Genomic DNA, 23,230 nt, shown 5'->3' with positions numbered 1-23,230 from the left:
TTGACTAAAAACAAAACATGTTTATTTTATATTTTCTTGATATTTTTCTTTTCCCAGAGGTTATATGTGCACAGTATATTCTTATGGGATAAATGCAGTTGTACACATACACTACACAGCATTCCCAAAGCAGAACTGACCAGGAACAATGTACAATCCTCACAACCAGACCTGGCTTACATCCACAGAAGATATTAATATCAATCACTGATTTACTTGCCATGCAAGCGTGGTGTATAATTTGCACCTGATACCCATGATCCTTTAAAAAATGCAATGACGTAAGTGATAAATTGGGCTCCATTAGCCATGCAAAGCCTAATTGACTGGAACATTTTAGATGAGGCAAATCAGTATCACTTTAATCGGGGAGGAGGTGGGGGGCATAGAGGAGGATAACAACTGAGTGAACTTGTCGTTAGGAGCAGAGAAAATTTGAAACGTAATGAACAAAAGGCTAAAATTGTGCACATAAACGCGGGGATGCATTCTCAGAATTGCACTGAGACACAGGAATAGGAGCACGTGGATTCAGCAGCCGAATTTCCTTGACCACCGAGAAGTGGCATCCGGCAAGACACACTGCTGGATCGCTGATGGAGGAGACTCGTGATGGAATGGCAGCAATGAGCTCAAACGATGTGGGAGTGAGATGAACTGTGGTTAAGGCAGCACCATGAGGATATGGCGGCAACATGTGGTGGCCGTCATTCAGCAGTGGATAGACCTTGACCGAAGATTATGGGCGATTGTGCCACAGGTCTTGTTTAAATACCCGCGTTGACAAAACCAGTATACATGAACAAAAATCTGAAAGGCTTTAGCCTAGTTAAGTTGGTTTCACTCATGCACAACAGCATCTTCTTCTGAACAGATTACCAAGGGCAATTTGTGTTATCATCGAAGCATCCGCACCAATTCAAGGCATAGTGCGTGCCCTTGTCTGGTTCGCTACACGACTTCTCACAGTCGCCCTCATTGACCACTTAGCCTACCTTACATGGAGGGGGGGGGGGCTGAAACTGCAAATATGCTCGGCATATTTAAGCTCTTAACGAGGACTAATTTTTCCACTCCTATGTCCTTGACACTCAAGAAGAGAAAATGGTCGCGTGCCTTTTTTTTGACCTGATGCAAAACTAAAATAAGAACCAATAATAATTTACCCATCATCCAGCAGATCTAAAACCAAAAACAAACTCAAACTGTATTTTCTCAGTGCAGCACTTCTTTATTTGGCCATGTCCTCAGCAATCGCTTTGCTGATCTTATCCTTGAGATAGGAAACTTTCACCCGGTCCGAGTTGAGCTCCAACCATTCAAAGTATGGGATCTGTAACAACCACAGCACATGTAACATTGGACATGAAAATAAGATAAGCAAGATGTGGGGTAATTTTCGGCTAGTTTAAATTTTTTATACTCTATTCTGTAAAAATCTTTCGTAAAAAGTTAAATGTGCATCCCAGCAAATCATTGCTCACACCACTGCTTTTACAGAAGAGTCTCCAAGGTTCTTTAGAGAGCCTCTCTACTCTAGAAGGTCTTTTGGCTGATACTTCCACGCTGCCAAGAGGCCTTCAAAACTTGCCCATGGCTTCAAGTGCCGTGCCAAGAGATCCAATCAGACCAGCATCCTCTAGATTGCAAGGTCGACGTGCTGACCATTACGGCATAGCTCCGGATCAGCGATCAGTCAGGGATGGTTCGTGAGCGTTGAGGTTGATCCAGTATGGATTATGCACTGCCCTGGCCAAACAGCGGATCAGCCTATGGCCCCCCGGGCTAAGCTTCACAAAAGGGCCAAACAACATGGGACAGATGTGGGGTCTGACAATCGTACGTTACCTCGACCAGGAGGAAGCCAGCCGAGGAAATGTGGCGTCGAGCCATTTGAAATTTCCCCAGGACGTTCTTGCTGCTCAAGAGGAAGCTGGGATACTCCAAAGCAAGGAACGCCAGCCTGCCAACGACAAGGGCATTACAGGAAGATCACATATGAATGTAAAATGCCCTTCAGGTGAACAAAGTGAAACGCCGTCTGAATGCACGCGCTGCTTTACCTGCGTGCCCCCGCTGGCAATGGTTTGGTGCCACTTGAGGCGGGAAGGTGGGGAGCTTCATATTCAATAACTGGGAGTGATTTGCAGTCCTTGTCAATCAGTGTCTCGGCATCTGTGGACATAAACAAAAAAAGTGAAGCTCCTTGCTTGCTAATCAACATGCTTATAGAGTAATTATACGCAAACAGGCAGCGAACATTTCAAGTGAATCATTCCCAGCAGGGATTAATTTGCCGGATCTGTCCGGGTCAACGACCCCAAAAATATTACTGCGCCCGGCACACCCCATCCAGTATTCCGCTCGTTATGACTCTTTGCTACCAGTTACGTGCCACCTACTCAAATCTATAAGCGACCTGAAAAATGTCCAGTGAGAAATGAAGCCCCGTTCCTGTGTATTATTTTTATTATGTTTTCTTGCCCAGAAAAGCCTCACCGAGTCTTAATATTTTTTTTTGGAGGGTCGTTGTAAGTTTTTGCAATGGGGGGGCGACGATTTCCATGTGTTTGCCAGCCAAGTAACTTCCGATTATTTTTGTTATAATTTGGCCCACAAAGCCAGAGCACCACAGCCAGAGCTAATCCCTAGGGTATGGCGAATCAGGGCGACGTCCCCGGGCCCCGCACTTTTGTGGGCCCCACGCTTCCACATCCGGTTTAGTTTAAAGGCGTCGAGGAGGAGGGCCCACACAGTGTGATTTGCCCCAGGACCCACACCCCCCGCTATGGACGGCCCTGACCACAGCCTACTCTTCATCCAATGACGCCGCAGGACATCAACAGTTAACACGCCCACAGTATTACCCAGAGCGGCCTGCCGGATTTTAACCGCAAACACTACCGGGCGGGCGGACGGGCCAACGCTGGGCCGCGTCGGCCGCGCCTAGCGCGAGTGCAAAAGGACAGCAGCAGCAGCGGCGCTGCGTTCACGTACCCAGCGTCCAGCCATAGATCGTTTCCACGCCCACACGCATATGGCCCGGACTCGCGTCTGCGCCAACATGCGTCGCCAGGGACTGGGCAATGTCTGATTGCATGGTGCTTTCCTGCTTGCTCTTGGCGGGGTGTGACACTGATGTACTGCTGACAGGTGGCACCGTCAACTTGTGGAGCAGTTCATTGGAGGGCAGGAAGGGTCCTGGGTAGTCAGGAATCTCCAGGTTGGCTGTGCTGTTAATATGCAGGAGCTTCTGGATATAGCTTTGGGAATAAACCGATGGCTGTTCTGAAAAAAGATAAAGATCACAGGCCGTTATGGCCATCACGATCATTCTCATGCGCAATTCAGATAGTCTCTCAATGCGCAATCTTTCAAATACATTTGCATATACTTTGATTTTCCACGCGATGACATTTGAATAATGCATTCAGTTCGAATGTATTGGTAGCACTTAAAACAAGACAGAAACAAATTAAGAGATTATAAAGATCTGAAAATCGTGAAATAAAAACACACAGGAACGATTTAATAAGGATATGAGACATATATACACACAGTATGGGATTAGTCAAATGCCTTTTCAACTTCAAAAACCCAACTCATTTAGCTCTCACCTATTTTCTTTGGTCTAGTAAAATGTTTTTGCCGTTGTTTTGGATCAGGGAATGCAATTTTTAACAATTGCAATCTTGTTGTTATTGGCAAAGAACAGGCCATGGCAACAGCTCCCTGGTGTTCCCTGCTGGCTTAGCGCCTCACCTGTCACTTTGGTGTAGAAGTCTTGTTGGAGGACCCGTGACAGGAGCACCGGCGTTGCTTGGCCGAGGATGCAGAGAGACCAGACCATGTCGATAAGCGCGTAAGTGTCGAGATCTTCCGCAGTCTCCGCCAGGCTGGAGTGCACCTGACAAATCGAGGTATCGCACGCAGAGCATTCAGCACCTTCGATTAGCACGGTTGGCTGCGTACCGTGCGGAAGAAGTTCAACATGCGTATGTAGCGACTAACTCGGAGGCGATAAGACTTGGAGGCACTTCTTTATTAACAAGCGCCATTGGGGTCAACACTTTACAATTAGTCCGCCTATTGTCGGCGACGCTACTCAGGTCAGTTGGTAGGCTGCCTGACTGGTGGCGCCCCGAGATGGTGAAGACAGAGACGACGAGAAGAAGGATGGTGAAGACGACGAGAAGAACGGCGACGAAGACTTCAGCAGCACGACGGGGATCCCACTCCAACAACTGCCCCGAGGTCCCCTACAGGGGGCCCCCTCTTAAACTGTCAGCGTGGCCTCGCTCCGCCCCCGGCCACGCCCCCTTTCTGGAACCTAGGGGCGGGTTCCTGGTGTGCCTCTTCTGTGACCTTTCTTCTAAATCCCCCTCTGGTGTATATCCTGGCCCGCTGACATCAGGGGTCCATACGCCGCAAAATCCCCTTCCCTGCCAGCAGCCAGCGCTATGCTGCTACACTATGCCATAACACATACATACCTGGCTCAAATGTGCAATGCGAAGCAGTTGTCAGGCTATTGTCATGCGCACTGAAGGCCACTTTGTACCTGCACAAAGAAAGGCTCGGCTTCTGGCGCCGTGTAGTTCAGACGGGCGAACGACTGAACGATGCTGAAGAGCTGTGCCGACGAGAAGCTGCCACAGTTTGTTTTGATGTTCTGCATGGAAGGTGCAATAAGGAGGAATTGGTTAATGATTACTTAGCAGCTGCATCCCTCAAGTGATAAGCAGCATAATAAATCCCAGCCACTGTGCATGCGAAGCAGTTAAGTTTATGAAGGCAGGGTGCTTTTCAGCACATGTAAAAATCGCACATTTTAGTTATTTTGTTTAACCAGGTGAGAACTCAAGAGAGCAGAATAGGTCTCATTTGCAAGACTGGCCTGGGCCACCAAACAATTACAGGTATGAAGCATGAAGCAACATTGCTGCACAACTCTACTGGACTCTGAAAACATTAGAAACGTCACAAAGAGTGAATAGTTTCACAAACATATTCTATGGTTCTTTCGGAAAAGTCACGTAGGTAGAAAAATACATTTATCACGTCGTGATATTTTATAAATATTAATTATTATATCACGACGTGATATATTATTTTTCAATTAAATTTTTCTACCAACGTGACTTTACCGAAATAACCAAAGAGTATGGATTCCTGCAGTCATGAAAGCTTCAAATCAGTTTCACAAACAGTTCAACACAGGCTTTCGCGACCAACATCACCAATAAGTTTTTTTTTGGGTTAGATCGCGTAAATATGTGTAAATGTTGTGGCTTTGCTCTCCAACACACCGGTGTGCTGTACTAGTGACGAATTGGCATGTTCTGTTTACGTGACAACCCTTACTAGTTGGCTGTGTCGGGTGGTGGCGGGTTTTAACGACACAACATTTATATATTTAAGTTTCACAAACGTCCGTGGCGTATATTTGTAATGCAACTGAAATGTAGGGACATTCTGTGAGCACAAAAGGTACATACGTCCTAGCACAAGACCGTAATGGGACTCATGCTGCTGTAACATCTGAGATTGAATCTTTAACCTTATTTAACCTATAATATTGCTGGATCTGCTTCGTTGAATTTCTTAACGAAGCAGGTCCAGCAATATATGTATAATGTCCAAGATGCGAAAACAATACATAGTAAAACACACTTAGATTATTTATCTACTTCAAAAAGAAATGATCAAACGCCAGTAAGGCAGCTGGGTATATCTCACACAATTTACACAAAATACACTGCTACGTTTCTTCTATAAAATCTTATTGTAATGCAGCAACGCAAAAATGTATCGGAAAGTAGTTGCACGGGAGGATTTGCAGAGCTCGTTTTGGTACCTGTGCCAGTGCCTCGAAGAGCGGTATGTGCAGCCACTTGAGGTAGCTCAAGGATTTGACGAGTCTTGCTATGTCAGGTGAGCTCAGCTTCGGCACGTGAGGCAGCAGGTCACCTGACAGCCGCTGCAACACCTGGGTCTGAACGAAGTTTACCTTGGCTAGAAGGACAAACGAGGTATTATTCACAGGGATAACAACTGCACAGAAGATAACTTTGCATGTACAAAGCACTACGTTTTTTGGTTTCTGTGTCTCACAAGCGCCCTCATGTGGTACACATTTTCACACGTTACGTGTGATGTAACAAACCTCTTACATCATATTCCGACCACTCAATTACTTAAAAATCCTCTTAAGAGTATCTTTTAAACTTAAAAAATGAAGACAAAAAGAGTTGTCATTAAAAACTACTTGCCCAATGACAATATTATATCCAATATAACATTATACAAGGTGCACACATTTGAGAAGAGGTGCTTTGATGGTTGGGGGAGAATATGAAAAGCACGGACAGAAGACATCTCTAGGATGCCAAACAACATGCGGTACAACCCAGAAAGACATCAGAGAGCTACACAGCACGACCGCAAACACCTACACAGACGGGTCTGAAGCATTCAATAGGCAAAGGGAGTGAGGGGAGAAGAGGCTGCAGGAAGTGGGGGGAGAAAATACAAATGTAGTAGAAGATGAAGAATTCACTGCAACATTTTTATAGTTCTGATACTTATAGAAGGGAGGAACAGCGGTGCAATGCACTATGAACCCGGTGACTTAATTTTGTATTTCTGACCACAGCTAACACCAGCGGTGGGCAAAATCCAAACCAGTGTGAAGTATGGTCAAACACTACTTAAAACTGACACGGCATCAGGAGGAATATATCCAGCAGCAGCAGACTGACAAGGGCTTTTAATGTTGGAGCAATGGACACGTCTTACCAAAGGCATGGATCACGTCGAGGATGACACTGCACTCGTGGGCAACTCGCCGCCGGGTGAAGTGATACGACAGCGCACGGAACAGTGGCACCGAACGGCGAGACCGAGAAGCAAATGCCAAAGCCACTTTGCTCCCCTCCGAAGGAGTCATTTTCTCCGCAAACTCCAACGCCTAACAACACACAGGAGTGTCCGGTGAATCTTGGCATTCAAAGCAAATTTGTGACATCAATTCTAACGACAAAATTATCTTCCATTTTTTGTTTTCAATGTCACATTTCCAGTAACACAAACGCGGGCTTGCATGGCTGTGTTGTACAGCTCTCTCGTGTTTTGGGTTGTACCCTGCTGTTAAGCACGACGTCCGACAGCTTCGCCGCACGTGCCGAGGAACCGAGCAGAGTTTCAGTTCCGTTCCCCCGAAGAGCTCCCAAGCACGCCGAGCGAGGCGTCAAGACAACGCTGAACAACGCGCTGAACATGCTGCACAACCTGAAAGCAAACCACGTCAGCAAGGCCTCACCTTCTCTTCGAGCTTTTCCATGAAACCGGGCGAAACACTGCCGATGCGTGTAACGAGCAGGGTGACCGTGCGTGCGTCAGGGATCTCCGTCCAGCGCAGCTCGATGTGCTTCACCAAATCTGCCCACAGCGCCTTCCGGCCGTCTGAATCTGCGCTCCTCGAGTAGATTACTGCCGCCGTGCAAAGTTGCTGCATCCCACCACCAAACAGAAAAAAAACACACACATTCGACGTGAACAAGGATAGAATTTCCACGTGCAATTTATCGGAGCTAATGCTGATTACTATGAAGTCACTGGAGCTGTGTATTTTTAAATATAGATTGAAAACTAATTCCTTACAAACCGCTTTTAGTTTGTTGTCTTTCTGATTAGCACCTAGCAGTTGGCTAGGTATGGCGTGAAAGAAGTTCAACGTGCATTGAAATAGAGCAATACTTGGTGCAATATATTGCGCAAGAAAATATCTCGAAAACTCTTACCTTAAAATTTAAACGACGCAATCGGAAGTGCAGCTCCGTCTCTAAAGAGCGGATAATCTGTTCGGTTTTGCCTTTTCTTTCGGAGCCAGTTTCCTTTTTTTCACTGTTCAAAAGAAGTTGCAGACTGCGCAGCATACCCAGCAGCAAGCTGTTCCCAACAGAGGATATCTGTCGATAAAAACGAGGACTTATTACACCTTTTCGTAAATTTTCAAGACCACACTCCTCATTTTACAATTTAAAAACGTTGTCAAATATAAACAAATTGCGAGAATTTTTTTCAACAAAATAACCAATGTGCAAAAAAAAAATGTATTCTTGAGAAAATGTACATTCATTCTACTGACACATGTATCAAACACAACCAGGAAATATTTTTTTTTACTTTCAAGACAGAAGACATTTTTTAAAAATAGTTTAAAGCCATACAACAAAACCTTTATAGAATGAGATGGCAAGAAAAATGTACCTGGCTTTCAGCAGCTTTAAGAATATACTGAAGGCGAGGGTCACTGATGACTTGCTCTTTCTGGACCCGATCTCTTCCAACAGCTAGGCCTAGTTGTGACACAGCCTCCGCCGCTCGCCATGGGATTAGGTCCTTGGTGTTGGCCAGCGCAAGCAGTTGCTCCACCGTACGGGGCGCTTGTCTCTTGCTTTCTTGACGTTTCGAAGAATCCTCCTCCTCCAACTGCTCTCCAACATCATCCTGAGCCGCTTCCTTCTTGCCCAAAGAATCTTCATTCTGCGGCTCACCAATGGCAACAGTTGTGTGTGCCCATTTGTACGCTCTGATGTTCCCACAGGACGTGTTGCTTTGACCAACTGCTTCAATTCTCTTAAGGTTTCTGAGCACCAAGCTGTGATGTCGCTGGACCCGAAGAAGAGCTAAGGAGGCTCTGATGGGATTCAAACCGTGGACCGATATTCTGGCAGCTTGGTTCATTAAGCACAGAGACATTGCAGAGGAGGCACAGGATCGATGATTCGGTATCTTATTGGTTGTGGTAAAGCCTCCTGCAATGCTCAAATCTGTTGGGAGAAATGGCACAAATAGGGGGTGGGAGGCACATGGCTTGCAAATCAAACGCACTCCTGTCATTATATCCCAGTTTATTCCAGTGACAGGTCATTGAATTTGCTCCAGTATAAACCAGCTATATGGTTTGACATGGTTACAAAAAGGCTAACAACAAACACAATGTTGCCATGAACTTAGAAAAAATATATATAACATTTTAAGGCTGTGCAGCATCTCACTGTTGTTTGCATTATAACATTTTTAGTACAGTAATTGAACATTACATTACTGAGACAAACCCTGACAAATGCATCCAAGTTAAGCTTAAGATTGTTTCTTAGAATAAGGTGAATAACCATACTGTATTGTGGCAATGTTTTGGAACAACTTGCATTGAAATTTTATTTCCAACCAGACAGTGAATTGAAACATAGGGTAATCGGGCACTACATTTCATCAGTACCAAATGCAACCTGACCACAATACGAACGAATTTACAATTATACTTAGCACCTGTGGCGGCGTAATGTAACGTGTAATACTTAGAAATGCGATTTGTGCCTACATCTCGCAATAAAATGGTAATATTTACAATTATCTAGAGATATGTCTGCTCTTCGGACTGAAACAAATATCGGTGCAAACCGTGTTTTGGTCACTTCGAGTCTAATGAGAGAACCTACAATCTGGAACTACGGGAGGCAGGGGGCGCCACAACAAGCCAGGGCAACTCACGGGGACACAGAGGACCTCACGGGGACACAGAGGACCTCACGGGGACACAGAGGACCTCACGGGGACACAGAGGACCTCACGGGGACACAGAGGACCTCACGGGGACACAGAGGACCTCACGGGGACACAGAGGACCTCACGGGGACACAGAGGACCTCACGGGGACACGGAGGACCTCACGGGGACACGGAGGACCTCACGGGGACACGGAGGACCTCACGGGGACACGGAGGACCTCACGGGGACACGGAGGACCTCACGGGGACACGGAGGACCTCACGGGGACACGGAGGACGTCACGGGGACACGGAGGACCTCACGGGGACACGGAGGACCTCACGGGGACACGGAGGACCTCACGGGGACACGGAGGACCTCACGGGGACACGGAGGACCTCACGGGGACACGGAGGACCTCACGGGGACACAGAGGACCTCACGGGGACACAGAGGACCTCACGGGGACACAGAGGACCTCACGGGGACACAGAGGACCTCACGGGGACACAGAGGACCTCACGGGGACACAGAGGACCTCACGGGGACACAGAGGACATCAGGAGAAAGCCTGGGAGAGCCATTAAGGAGCCCAGCTGAACTCATGCAAGCCCAAGAGGGCTCGCGGTGAGCCACCGTGGGAGTCACGGGAACTCGCGCGCATTACGCCGAGGGGGAGCCATAGCCACCCAAAGACATCAAACTGGCGACCACAACAAGAACCCCAGGGGAGGGGACCACGACTCTAGGGGAAGCTACGAAAAATACACGGGGAGCAACGGAGACTCGGGGCGAGTCACGATGACAACGCGGAAAGGCATAGAGACTAATACGAGGGGGGCGAGCCGTGTGGCATAGCGATAGCACGAGGAACCCCACGGAGACAGAGAACCCCACGGCTCCCACAGTGGAGGCGTTGGAGGGGGGGCTCCGTGCGCCGGGGTCCTCTGCACGACTCCAGGACACGTGCTGCTGCTGCCAAGCGACCTCCGCGACACCAGCGGTCTCACCCACAAACCGGCCACGTGCCCGCACGCCTCGGGCTGCGCCCGCGCTGCTGGTAGCCAGTTCCCAATTGCTGCGCCGTCAGCGAGCCGAGCCGAGCGGAGCAGGGCAGCAGAGCAGACAATGCAAGACGGGAGGGGGTTTGTGAGAAAGTGAAGCGAGTGGCGTTCTCTTTGCTCCCCGTACCTGCAAGTGACCCCTGGCGCAGCCGATACACGCCGCCATGCTTGCTCCGGCGGAGGTGACGTCACGTGACCCCCTTCTCGCCCCCCCGCGCCCCCCACCCCCCGTACGCCCCGGAAACGGAAGCTGCGCTCTCTTCTGCCGGCGAAGGCAAGGGACTTGGTCCGCTCAGCGGTGAGTTGGCGCGATCCTCCCGACTATAGACGCAATCCGTCGCCATCCGATCCCATCGCCGCCCGTCACGGTCTCGGCGGTGGTTGTGACTCGGCGCGGTTCACCGAAGCGCCCCGCAGGGCCGGCACGTTCGGTCATGGCGGATTCCGCGGCGGTGCTGGGGACGGTCGTGCAGGGTGGGTCGCGGCCGCCTGCGTTGGGCCTCATCGATGCTGCCTTCTTCCCTCGTGCCACTGCCCCCCTTTCTCCCTCGTGTTCCACTATCGCGTTCGCTCCCCGTATACTTGGGCCAAGGTGACCGGGACGATCAGACTGTGATTTGTGAGGCTGGGCTGTGCTGTGCCAATATGTTCATTGAGAAGGTGGTGGTGAAGTTGCGGTGAGTGATGGTGAATGTCGTGGGTGTTGGAAGTTGTTGAAGGGTGGTTATGAAATTGGTGGTAACGAATGTGGAGGGAGATGGAGAGGAGGAGGAGGAGGTTGGTGGGCGATGATGGAACTTGGCGATTGCAGTGTTTTGGGAGGTGGTTGACAAAACATGAAGATGATGGCGTACGTGGTAGCGGAGAGGAGACATGATGGGAGTTGTGCGGTCACGGCACGGATTAATCCTTTGACAGGAACGGAGCGAGAGAGTCATTTTATCTTGTGGGGGACGCGTAGCTACAATCCCATCTGGACTGAGATGCAATGTAACCTTGAGCAGCCCTCTCTCCTGTAATATGCGCCTGCAACGCAACACCCCAACGCGTCTCATCCCCAAGTGGAAGGAAACCGCGGGTCTCCCATTAATGGGGCGTGCGGGATTACTTCATTCGGCCCACCCGCAGTTAATTATGTACCGGGCACAGCGGCGAGGAAATGTTGCCACCGGCACTTGATGCATTGCGCAAATAAATTATGGCAAACGCCGTGGAAAAAAAATTGACACGGTACTTAAAAAAGTGACTCGAATATTGTTTTATCTCTTCCCAAGAGTCACTTTCTGTTTTTTTTTTCTTAAGTCAAATCATGTGGCAGTTTTACAAATTCCAAACTTTTTTTTGTTACATATCTTATTCACATTCCTTGGCGGGGCTAAAAATATCCTTGAAAACGGAGCCGGGAGAAAACGTGTTGAAACGTATTTGCATTCGACAGCTGAGACGAGGAAAAAAAAGTGCTTCTCTTTGTGCAGCTGTGAGAGAGTTCTTGGGGCGTAATTAGTTACCCAAATGAATGCTGAGTAACGTCTATTTTTTTATTTCTAGAAATGCCTGGCGAAACGACAGAATCTGCACTTGCTGCAGAGCAGCAGCCGCAGCAAACTAAGCAAATGCAAGAAGTTCAGGTTGAATCGGGTGAGTGTACGGTTAAATTGGACCACATTTGTGATTTTTTTTCTAAATAAAAACTTTGGTCTTAAATCGAATTAACTTGCAGTGTTTCAGTTGGATCTTCGTCTGTGCTCGAGTTTACACTCCCATGTTTTTGTTTGAATATTCCAAACTTCAGAAGCATTTAAAGTCGCTGGTGAAGAATGCTTTACCTATCATTAAACTGCCCTTCTCTGTGTGTATTCGCTTTTGGTATACAGCTACTTTAACAGTGGAAAGTTTGAATTGAAGCGTTAAAGTTAAAATGCCCACATTTTTTGCATTTCAAAAGGCAATGATGGCCTTGTACTAACCTCTTCTTATCTCTCTCTTTTTTAATTTGTTTTACAAACCCAATTCTCCCTGTTTTGTTTCTTTGCTGCATGTTGTAGCCAATACTACTGGCTTAGAAAGCCCCCTTTCTAGTTTAGTTGCAGGCACGCAACCCCCTTCATCATCCAGTGTCCCTCAATCCCCCCCATCTATCCTCGCCCTTTCTGATGCCGACCATTTTGTTCCCGTGGCCCTGCTTAGGCACAATTCAGACTCGCCCGACACTGTCGTGGGCGACATTGCATGCGAATGTTCATTTGTTGAGTCTTTAGATCGGCGTGACCCTCTCACAGCTCACGCTTCTCGAGCACCGGGTGAAATTAAACGTGTTGAATCACTTGATGGCAACTGTCCAAGTTTAACACCAACTCGCACGACTGCATCACAAAAAGTTCCATTCTACCAGGAGGGTTGTGTTCATGCAGTGGGTTTAGAGGAAGGTTGCGCACCTCATTTCTGCCAGGAACATCATCACATCTCATGTTGTTCTGAAGAATGCCCCATGCAGCATGAAGAAACTTCAGACTTTGCCGCCATGGAACGTGAAGAATACGATGTAAATGAATCTGCATCATCAGAATCTTGTAATTCGTACTGTTTAGGCGACGAGGCTGATGTTCACAGTGCTGCATTCCAAGAGATTCCTTTTGATTATATACAGTCAGAGTTGGAAACTCCTGTGGCTTCAGATATAGAATTTTCCCAGGTAAGTGATGGAGAAAAGGATGCATTTTTCAGCATTGCTTCTTCGTTTTCCATAAGGTCTGAAGACAGTGATACAGAGCAACATGCTATATCCTTTGCAGAGATGAAGTTTGACGTTTGCGATTTTGAAAATGAGCTTTACTTCACTGCACCTTCATCGCCAATAATGTCACCAAGACACCGGTCAAAGAGGCCATTGAAGGCTATAAAGAGAGCATTTGGATCTCGACAGTCGTCCAGCTCTGAAGCTTTGTTCAATGCTGAAGATAGAAGTGGAGCGCAAACTCCAGATTTAGTTGTACGCAAAGCAAAACGTCAGTATGTGACTAGCCATCAGCCATTCGATTATGATTGTAACTGTTGTGACATAACAACTGCTTCAAGAAGCACCCAGCTTTCATGTAAAAAAGATCCCGGAATGCCTTTGGTACAGCGTTTTGCTGTAGATCAACATGAGGGTGCAGGTACCCTGCCTTGCACTTCTGTTTGTGATAAATGTGAAATTTTCAGTGGTAGTAAAATGCAGATAATTCATTCATGTAATGCTTATTTCATGCCTGAGGCAACTGCAATAAATACCATGCATGTTCAAGCTGGCCATGTTAATGTTGATGCTGCTAGTAACGCTGTATATCATTGTGTGCCATCAAGCAACACCGACTGTTCTGTTGACTCCTCTGCAGTCTTTTTGGATAGACCTTTAGTAAATCGCTCGGACAAGACGTCTTTGGAAGACGAATCCGACTTTACCTGCACTTTTTCCCATCTTGACAAGCCTGCATATTCTGTGACTGTTGGAGCTGATGAAAATGATGAAATATTGTTATCGGAAGATCATTCATTTGAAGAAAAAGAGAGTCTCGATTTTCCTTCCGACTCTGAAGCTGAAATGCAAGAATGTTGCATCTCTAGTCATTTAACCGACCATATGTATTGTTCCACAGGAGAAGACATTGCAATTGGGGAAAAATATGAGGCCAAAAATATTTTAAGTTCTGCAGACACTTGTTTGCCAGAGAGTTTGGTAGATGCTTTAGCCAGCGAAGCATCTTTAAACCAAGTTGTTCAATCAGGTGTTCTTGTGTCTGATGCAATTGAATCTGATCATCGAATCTCCAACGTCTTTAACAATGATCACACATGTTTGTATGAAGTGATTTCTCCAAAACCACGTTTGTCTTTGTCGCTTGAGGAATTGCCATTTGATGACAAAAGTATGGATGCTGAGGTTGACATATTGGATAACATAGAATATAATCAGGAAATATCAGGAAATGAAGTTCCTCTAGCCATTGAAGACAACTTTGCAGAATGTGATTTTCAGTCATGTAATGTAGCAAAAAAGAACGTATGCAACACAGATGACAGCATCTTAGATTGCTCTGAATTTCTTGTAAAGGCTGTAGTGGATGATATTAAAAATAACAACGTGGCAGACCAAGTCCATCCAACTACAGACCCATGGCATTACTCACCGTCTGTGAACAATTTAATGACCACGCCTCCGGCAGAAATCTATGAAACTGTAACCTTTGATAAAAATCAATCATCACTTACAAATGCTGTGCTAAGGGATGCAAGATGTTCACAAGAAGAGAAGAAGAATAACAATGATGTGTGCAATATTAAAATGTTTATCAAAAGTGAAATACTTGAATGTTCAGCTGTGCATGGGCTGTCTGAAGAATTAAAAAATCCTGGTTATCCATCATTACAAACAGTGATAAGTGGGAAGGAACAACCTGAAACATGCAGTGCTGTTGATGCTAAACTTGGGCAGGTGCTTTTGGAGCTTAAGCCTGATGCACTTAGTAAAACTACTGCAGAGACTGCTACCATATCAAATAGCACTATGCAAAATGAAAGCTTTCACCAAGATAACATTTTACTTGAGCATGATGATACATGCCTAACTTTGTCGAATTCAGATCTTGAAATTGACACTGTTCAGAAAAAGGATCTGGAAAATACGCATTTGGAATCTGATTGTTCATTTGGAGGCCACATTGGGATGGTGTGCCCGTTATTGCCCGTGTCCAAAATAAATGCAGCAACCGAAGAACGAAATTCATCGCATGAGCAGGCACCAGTTGCCCTTGTCCTCTCCACCCCGTGTAGGGATCAAACACAAAGGGCCGTGGAGAGCACAACTGTAGAAAGTGGGTCTGCTTTTAGCTTTAGTAAAGCTGATCATGTTAAGCAAGCTTCTTTTCCTATTCTTGACCCTGTTGCCTTCCCTGAACCCACAATGCTGACCAAGCCAATTGTGGCTGAGGATACTTCTGAGACAGGATTCTCCAAATCAGTGGGAGGTTTCCCCACGCATTCCTCGTCCACTCTTGAGCGTGTCTGTCCAAAGGCTAATACAGGTACATTGAGTAGTGGTAATCAAAGTGTCAATCATTGCTAGTGAGACTCGTTAGAATGTGGTGGTAATGTTAAATGTTATTTATTCTCATAAATGTTATGTATTTCTTACACATGCTGACTTCATTGTATGTTTGAAAGTACTTTTAACTCAAACACTTACCTTTGTGTTTACTTTTACAGCTGCTACTCTGCCAGATCCTCTGCAGGCTTGCCCTTCCCCTTCTCAAGAATCCTTTCCTGTGTCAATTGCAGCAATTTCATCTGCTGCTGTCAATGAGCCTTCTCTTACTTCTCAGTCTTATTTAGATATGATTCAGCCTCCTGTTTCTCAATCTGCAGCTAATGTACCTAACCCAGACGCCAGTCCTCAGTCACTTGCCCCTGATTTTACAGATACCAAATTTAAAGGAATTGCTGCACAGCATCAGCCAATACTGGCTGCTCCAGAAGCCAACACTAAATCAGCAGCAGCGTATTCTGCCCTTGAGTCACCCGTTACATCTGCTGTTTCTGTTGAGGTCAATCAGATACCTATTCCCCAGCCCAAACTAGAAACTCCTAACGCCCTATCTAAAACTGGTGATGTTAAACAGGCCCCTGAAGCTCAGGCTAAAGCATGGGTTCTGGCGAAACCAGCATCCCCCGAGGCTAAACCAGCTGCCACCGAGACTAAAACAGCTTCCCCCGAGGTCCAGGCTAAGCCAGCTTCCCCCGAGGTCCAGGCTAAGCCAACTACCCCTGAGGTGCAGGCTAAGCCAGCTTCCCTCGAGGTCCAGGCTAAGCCAGCTACCCCTGAGGTCCAGGCTAAGCCAGCTTCCCTCGAGGTCCAGGCTAAGCCAGCTTCTCTCGAGGTCCAGGCTAAGCCAGCTTCCCCTGAGGTCCAGGCTAAGCCAGCTTCCCTTGAGGTGCAGGCTAAGCCAGCTTCCCCTGAGGTGCAGGCTAAGCCAGCTACCCATGAGGTGCAGGCTAAGCCAGCTTCCCCTGAGGTACAAGCTAAGCCAGCTTCCCCTGAGGTCCAGGCTAAGCCAGCTACCCCTGAGGTCCAGGCTAAGCCAGCTACCCCTGAGGTGCAGGCTAAGCCAGCTTCCCCTGAGGTCCAGGCTAAGCCAGCTTCCCCCGAGGTCCAGGCTAAGCCAGCTACCCCCGAGGTCCAGGCTAAGCCAGCTTCCCCCGAGGTCCAGGCTAAGGCAGCTTCCCCTGAGGTCCAGGCTAAGCCAGCTTCCCCCGAGGTCAAGACTAAACCAGCTTCCCCCGAGGTCCAGGCTAAGCCAGCTTCCCCCGAGGTCAAGACTAAACCAGCTGCCCCCGAGGTCCAGGCTACACTAGCTGCCCCCGAGGTCCAGGCTACACCAGCTGCCCCCGAGGTCCAGGCTAAACCAGCTTCCCCCGAGGTCCAGGCTAAACCAGCTTCCCCCGAGGTCCAGTCTAAACCAGCTGCCTCCGAGGTCCAGGCTAAACCAGCTTCCCCCGAGGTCCAGGCTAAGCCAGCTGCCCCTGAGGTCCAGGCTAAACCAGCTGCCCCCGAGGTCCAGGCTAAACCCGCCGCCCCCGAGGTTCAGGCTAAACCAGCTTCCCCCGAGGTCCAGGCTACACCAGCTGCCCCTGAGGTCCAGGCTAAACCAGCTTCCCCCGAGGTCCAGGCTAAACCAGCTGCCCCCGAGGTCCAGGCTAAACCAGCTGCCCCTGAGGTCCAGGCTAAGCCAGCTGCCCCTGAGGTCCAGGCTAAACCAGCTTCCCCCGAGGTCCAGGCTACACCAGCTGCCCCTGAGGTCCAGGCTAAACCAGCTTCCCCCGAGGTCCAGGCTACACCAGCTGCCCCTGAGGTCCAGGCTAAACCAGCTTCCCCCGAGGTCCAGGCTAAACCAGCTGCCCCCGAGGTCCAGGCTAAACCAGCTGCCCCTGAGGTCCAGGCTAAACCAGCTGCCCCCGAGGTCCAGGCTAAACCAGCTGCCCCCGAGGTCCAGGCTAAACCCGCTGCCCCCGAGGTCCAGGCTAAACCAGCTGCCCCCGAGGTCCAGGCTAAACTAGCTTCCCCTGAGGTTCAGGGTAAACCAGCTGCCCCTGAGGTTCAGGCTAAACCAGCTGCCCCCAAGGTTCAGGCCAAACCAGCTGCCCCGGAAGTTCAGGCCAAACCAGCTGCCCCCGAGGTTCAGGCTAAAGCAGCTGATAATGAGGCTAAATCCACTCAAGAATTGGTCGAGGCTAAACCAACTGACCCAAAAGCCCAGGTTAAATCAACTGCTCTCAAGGCCCAAGCTAAATTAGCCCCTGAGGTTCACGAAAAATCAGCTGTTCATGAGTTAGCTGCCCCAGTTGCCCAGTCTATACAATCTGCACATGAACCACTTCCACCAGTTGAACCGCAACAAAAAGCAGCTGTTAAAGTCCAGTCTAAGAAAATTGACTCGGAGACTCAGTCTAAGAAAGACCAACCTAAGCCTCCTGCTCAAAATGCTAAACTTAAGGCATCCCCATCCGAAGCCAAGTCTAAGCCTGACCCGAGTCTGGCTACACCTGAGCTCCATGCTAAAGGCACCAAAACTAAAGCTGAGGCCAAAGTACAAGTTCCAAAGTCTCCTAAAGGAAAACCTGAAAAACCATCAGCCACCAACCTTTCCTCTCCTGCTGCCCCTGTGGTACCTTCAATCATTGAAGATGAACTGCCCCCCCTCATTCCATTCAAGGACAACGGCCCAGACCATACAATATTAGAAACCCCTGTAGTTCTGGATGGTGGGCCCACCCTGAAGCCAGCTGTAGTGAAGCAACCCGTCATTATCAAAGACAAGGGTACTTGTACTACTCCTGCTTTGGTGCACTTGGCGTGTAATTGCTTGCAGAGTGCAAATTCATAACGTTTGAATGAATTGCATTACTAATGTGTGTGTTTTTTATGGATTTTTTTGTTAACATAATAGAACATGCCCATGTGCTTTTCAAGCCAAACATGTTCATAATAATTTTTTTCGAGCACTGTAACTGGGCTGCTGGCTGAGACATTGTTGCATGGTTTTGGTGTGGAAGGCAAATGGTTTTTTTATCACGACATGGCTTGTTTTTTTTGTGTAGCTGATATAGATGTAGCAAAGTTTGCTTTCACTGTTTTAGTTGCTTAGAGAGTTGATTTAGATTGTTAACATACACATCGAGTTATTAATATTTCCATTTTGTGTGGTTTTTATTCACTTGCACTAATACTTAATTTCACTGTTTGGCTTTGAGTCCATTTGGTATCCTGTCATCTTCCTTACCTCTGGTACAATGTTTCCCTAAAGGCTCTGGGACAGACTCGGACAGCGATGACTCCATTCCTGAACTGGAAGAAAGAACAGACAAAACCCTGCAGTCAGAGTCGCAGCAGGCTCAGGTTAGTGATTATTTTCAAATGGATACAACTTTGTTGTATATCTGGCAATATTGTATATTTTTTACTTATGTAAAAAAAACAAGCTCTGTGAAGTATTGCCAAGGTTATGGATGATTGTAAAAACATGTTGATAATGTATAATTGAAGTTTTTTATGACTTGTTCATCACGTAGATAATTTTCACATAAGCTACAGCTAATAGTCATGAATAGTAAAAATTAAGTAATGCGCTTTTCAACCAGAAAGGCAATAAACACTCTTTTGTGATGTGTAGCTTGCAGCTGCTGCAGAGCTCAATGAAGAGATGGTCAGCAAGGCCAAGCAGAGCCGCAGCGAGAAGAAAGCTCGCAAGGTGAGCACAGCATTGCAGTGGAACATTGGAGACACCGATTCAATGTAAAAAAAAGGCTTTCAACAAAGAAACGTCACATTACAAAGGAACTGCAAATGACAATGGTGGATAAGCACATAATAAGCAATTAATACTTGTAAGTATACACTGTTGTGAGACAACCGAGGGATTGGTAAATGATTTTTGCTTTTTAGATTGTGATTGGAATGTTTATTGGTCGACATTTACAAATTAAAGGCAATTGTCAGTGATTGTGACGATGGTGCTTTGTTTTCGATAATGGCAGGCCATGTCCAAGCTGGGACTGCGGCAGGTTGCGGGAGTGACCCGCGTCACCATCCGAAAGTCCAAGAACATCCTCTTTGTCATCACCAAGCCCGATGTCTTCAAGAGCCCGGCTTCGGACACGTACATTGTCTTCGGAGAGGCCAAGGTGATAAAACATTTTAATCGCGTGTTTTTGATATAATTTTTAATATGTAAAAATTATCGTGAAATAGTTGACATTCTAGAATATCAATGTGTCTCCTTATTATATTTGCAGTGATTTATAAACGTGTTTTTTTTTCAAGAGAACATAAACTATCATTGTCTTACATGCAAATTTGCAGGCATTGTTCACCATATAATTTTTTATTCGCCTTGTTCTAAAATGCTAACACCTTGTCCCTCACTGTTGGTATTTGTACGTTTGAATAAGCTGCCACGTGCCAGCACTGACCTGACCGCTGTGCCCCCCGCGTACAGATTGAAGACTTGTCCCAGCAGGCGCAGATGGCAGCTGCTGAGAAGTTCAAGGTGCCAGGGGAGGCAGCACCAGGTGTGCAGGAGAGGGTGCAGCCAGCACCAGTGCAGGAAGAGAGTGAAGAGGAAGATGAGGTTTGCTTGTTCCTCAAACTACTTACATATCTACAATGCAAATACAAAATGTAGTTTATATTTTACACTGACGATTGCCTTAAAAGTAACATCTTCATTAAAATTCTTACATTTTTGTTGTGGCTTGGCTGTCCCAACACACCAGTGTGCTGTACTATGAACGATTGGCATATTCTGTTTACGTGACAACTCATTCCTTACTAATTGGCTGTCGGGTGGTGGTGGGTTTAACGACACACTTACGTGATCTAACCCAAAAAAACCCCCTGTATTATGGATGTTTGTGCTGGCTGCAGGTTGACGAGGGAGGGGTGGAGGCCAAGGACATCGAGCTTGTGATGTCCCAGGCCAATGTGTCTCGCTCCAAGGCTGTGCGCGCGCTCAAAAACAACAGCAACGACATAGTCAATGCCATCATGGTATGTTAATGCAGTGACCTATAGTGCATTGCTCCACTTTTATCGCTGTTATTGTGAAATAAAGCTCACATTGTCCAATGTTCAGTTTGAAAATAAGACAATTAAATTACAAAATAGTGAATGTAATTTCTTAAAAAATTTATTACATTGAAATTTTACATTTCTGTAACATCTTCAGTGACCATAGCAATTGTAAAAATTCCCCCAGAAAGCTTTCTTAGAGTTAAAAAATAATTTAGGTTTGTGTTACATACAGCACAAAACAAGGTGAAGTTGATAATACAATATTCTCAAAAATATGACTGCATTTGATAGACACAGTTTTAAAATCGTTATTTCTACACATTGTTTTAACATCCAAATGTGTTATTTTTTTGCAGGAGCTGACAATGTAGCTGCTGCCAAGACAACAGTAGAGTAATGCCAGGAAAGGTTTGGCGCCGTTTGCATTGAGCTGTATCTAAATAAAATTATCACATTTATTTACATTGTGCGACTCGCTTAATGTACATATCACTTCTGTGTTTCAACTTGGAATAAAATGGGACACCAGCTGAACAATGGAAAGTAATTTTTCGTTGACATTTTCAAGGTGTCCCATGTCATGTTTTTTGTTGTTGAAACAATGCGATGACATGGATTGTAAATGGGCAATTGAACAAAACCTGAAAAGTGAACAAATGTGGAGAGGTGAATGGTTTGAACGACACCAAGCAAACATGGATCGGAGTACGTATAAAGGAGTGATTGACTTCAAATGGATCTGGCTTGGGCAGGACAACCTACAAGGCACGGTTGATGGTCAAGATTGAGAAATGGACAAATGAAGTATAAGATGACCACTGGTGAGATCAGCTAGATTGATCACGACACTGAGGAGATAACTGATGAGTATATATCGGCTTCTAATAGTTTTATAATGTACACTTTTATTGCATAGAAGACAACCATTACAAAGGTTTACAAAGCAATTTACAAATGAGTTGGGTTGATACACTGGTGTACACTTAAACTATTTTCAGACATTCAGTCAAATGACTGGCCACATGTTCAAAACTTGTAGTCAGAGTTGAGTTCCAACCTTTTCCACAGACCAAACCTGGACATTTCTCAGCCTGAGATATATCAAAACTGCCACATTTTAATAAAGTTAATACCACGAGATCTCAGTACAAATTAATTTCTGTCATCAAAACAAGACATGGGACCTTTGCCAGCACCAAAATATGAGAAAAGGTTTCCCCTTTTTTCGTGCAACAACAGGTGTTGAGATGTTAAAACACCAAACTGAAACCTTTTACAAGGAATCATGTCTGCATTAACCACAATACTTGTGGTCAGAATGCAAAAAAACACTGATATGCATTGTCTTTGAAACTGGTCCACACCAGTTTCAAAGACTGCATATATTATCAGTGTTTTTTTGTTTGCATTATGGTTAATGCAGACATGATTCCTTGTAAAAGGTTTCAGTTTGGTGTTTTAACATCTCAACACCTGTTTTGTTTCACGAAAAAAGGGGGAAAACCTATTCTCAAAACAACTGAATTTGAAACAACGAATAGGTGGCAGCCCTGCCGTTGAGACATTGTCTTTACATGAACTGGAATGTAGCTCGGCCAATTATTAAAAATTGTGCATAAATGTTGACTTAAAATTCAAAACATTCCATCTTAACACGCAGGAGGCTTTCTCGACCAATATCCATAATATAGGTTTTTGGGTTAGATCGCGTAAATGTGTCGTTAAAACCCGACACAGCCAACTCGTAAGCGTTGTCACGTAAACAGAACGTGGCCAATTCGTCACTAGTACAGCACCGGTGTGTTGGAGAGCCAAGCCACAACATTTACAATCAAGAGTACGACGTTTCGCCAGTAGTTGCAACCAGCTTCATAAGGCGACAGCCAGATTTGTCTTCATTGTTGGTTACATTCCTGTTGGGTGCACAGCTTTGCGCAATAAAAACGGTAATTGCAAGGCGATTGTGGCTAACGGAACTTGGTGGCTTTATGATTAGATATGCCTGAACGTAAATGTAAGATTTAATGTGATGATAAAGTACTCGGGCTAGTAGTATTCGTGGTGCTTGTGGTGTAATATACAGCGCCCGACCCACCACGCAGCACACTTGTATTTTTTAGTACCAGTGGCGAGTGATAGAATATTTATACTAGAGGAATCCGATGAGCTATAAAGCTTTTTTTCACGTCCAGTTTGGTCCCGCCACCTTCAATCCGCAATGACCAGCGTGGTGAAGTATGCTCGCTCCCACCATTTCCCACCAGCCTTGGGAGGCATTCATCCGGTAGTGAGTAAGCAAAAGGTGGTCAAGTACGCTACAATATTATTGTAAATATAACTTAATCATGGCTCCCTGGTTTCAGATTTTAGTTGATCGTTGTTCATTTTTTGCTGCCCCGACAGCCCGGAATTATTTCCTTCAGCCATACGTGCTGTCGACTCCCCGCCCTAAGTTCCAGTACCCGCTACACACCCTGCATGACCGTCTCGCATATCAAAAATACGTCCA

The 23,230-nt window shown here is 46.4% G+C and overlaps 2 protein-coding genes across 10 annotated transcripts; one reads left to right on the top strand and one right to left on the bottom strand.

Annotated features, from left to right (window-relative positions):
- TBRG4 (transforming growth factor beta regulator 4) lies at positions 1-10,837 on the bottom strand. 2 transcript variants are annotated; one of them, XM_032967010.1, is made up of 12 exons: positions 10,747-10,837; positions 8,272-8,834; positions 7,803-7,970; positions 7,322-7,510; positions 6,799-6,970; positions 5,858-6,015; positions 4,562-4,672; positions 3,763-3,907; positions 2,998-3,288; positions 2,064-2,175; positions 1,849-1,963; positions 1-1,333 (listed from the first exon to the last, which is right to left on the bottom strand). In XM_032967010.1, the coding sequence occupies exons 2-12, from the start codon at positions 8,761-8,763 to the stop codon at positions 1,232-1,234; spliced, it is 2,055 nt and encodes a 684-aa protein (XP_032822901.1). In that variant the 5' UTR covers positions 8,764-8,834; positions 10,747-10,837; the 3' UTR covers positions 1-1,231. The 2 variants fall into 2 exon arrangements, with proteins under 2 accessions (XP_032822901.1, XP_075925300.1); XM_076069185.1 differs by lacking the exon at positions 10,747-10,837 and adding an exon at positions 10,566-10,683.
- Positions 10,822-21,179, top strand: LOC116949549 (nascent polypeptide-associated complex subunit alpha-like). Of its 8 annotated transcripts, XM_076069162.1 has the most exons (11): positions 10,924-11,093; positions 12,168-12,257; positions 12,665-15,679; positions 15,861-17,098; positions 17,180-18,470; positions 18,956-19,047; positions 19,322-19,399; positions 19,686-19,832; positions 20,147-20,278; positions 20,575-20,697; positions 21,078-21,179. In XM_076069162.1, the coding sequence occupies exons 1-11, from the start codon at positions 11,054-11,056 to the stop codon at positions 21,090-21,092; spliced, it is 6,261 nt and encodes a 2,086-aa protein (XP_075925277.1). In that variant the 5' UTR covers positions 10,924-11,053; the 3' UTR covers positions 21,093-21,179. The 8 variants fall into 8 exon arrangements, with proteins under 8 accessions (XP_032822889.1, XP_075925277.1, XP_075925299.1 ...); XM_076069184.1 differs by lacking the exons at positions 15,861-17,098; positions 17,180-18,470 and having other exon boundaries at positions 12,665-13,311; positions 15,571-15,679; XM_032966974.1 differs by having other exon boundaries at positions 15,861-18,470.
- The last annotated feature ends 2,051 nt before the right edge of the window (positions 21,180-23,230 follow it).

Source organism: Petromyzon marinus, chromosome 2 (assembly GCF_048934315.1).
Source record: "Petromyzon marinus isolate PM22_M1 ecotype Great Lakes invasive population chromosome 2, UKy_Petmar_22M1.pri1.0, whole genome shotgun sequence".
NCBI lineage: Eukaryota > Metazoa > Chordata > Hyperoartia > Petromyzontiformes > Petromyzontidae > Petromyzon > Petromyzon marinus.
The sequence above is the reverse complement of the archived record's forward strand: the minus strand, read 5'-3'. Positions and strand labels throughout refer to the sequence as shown.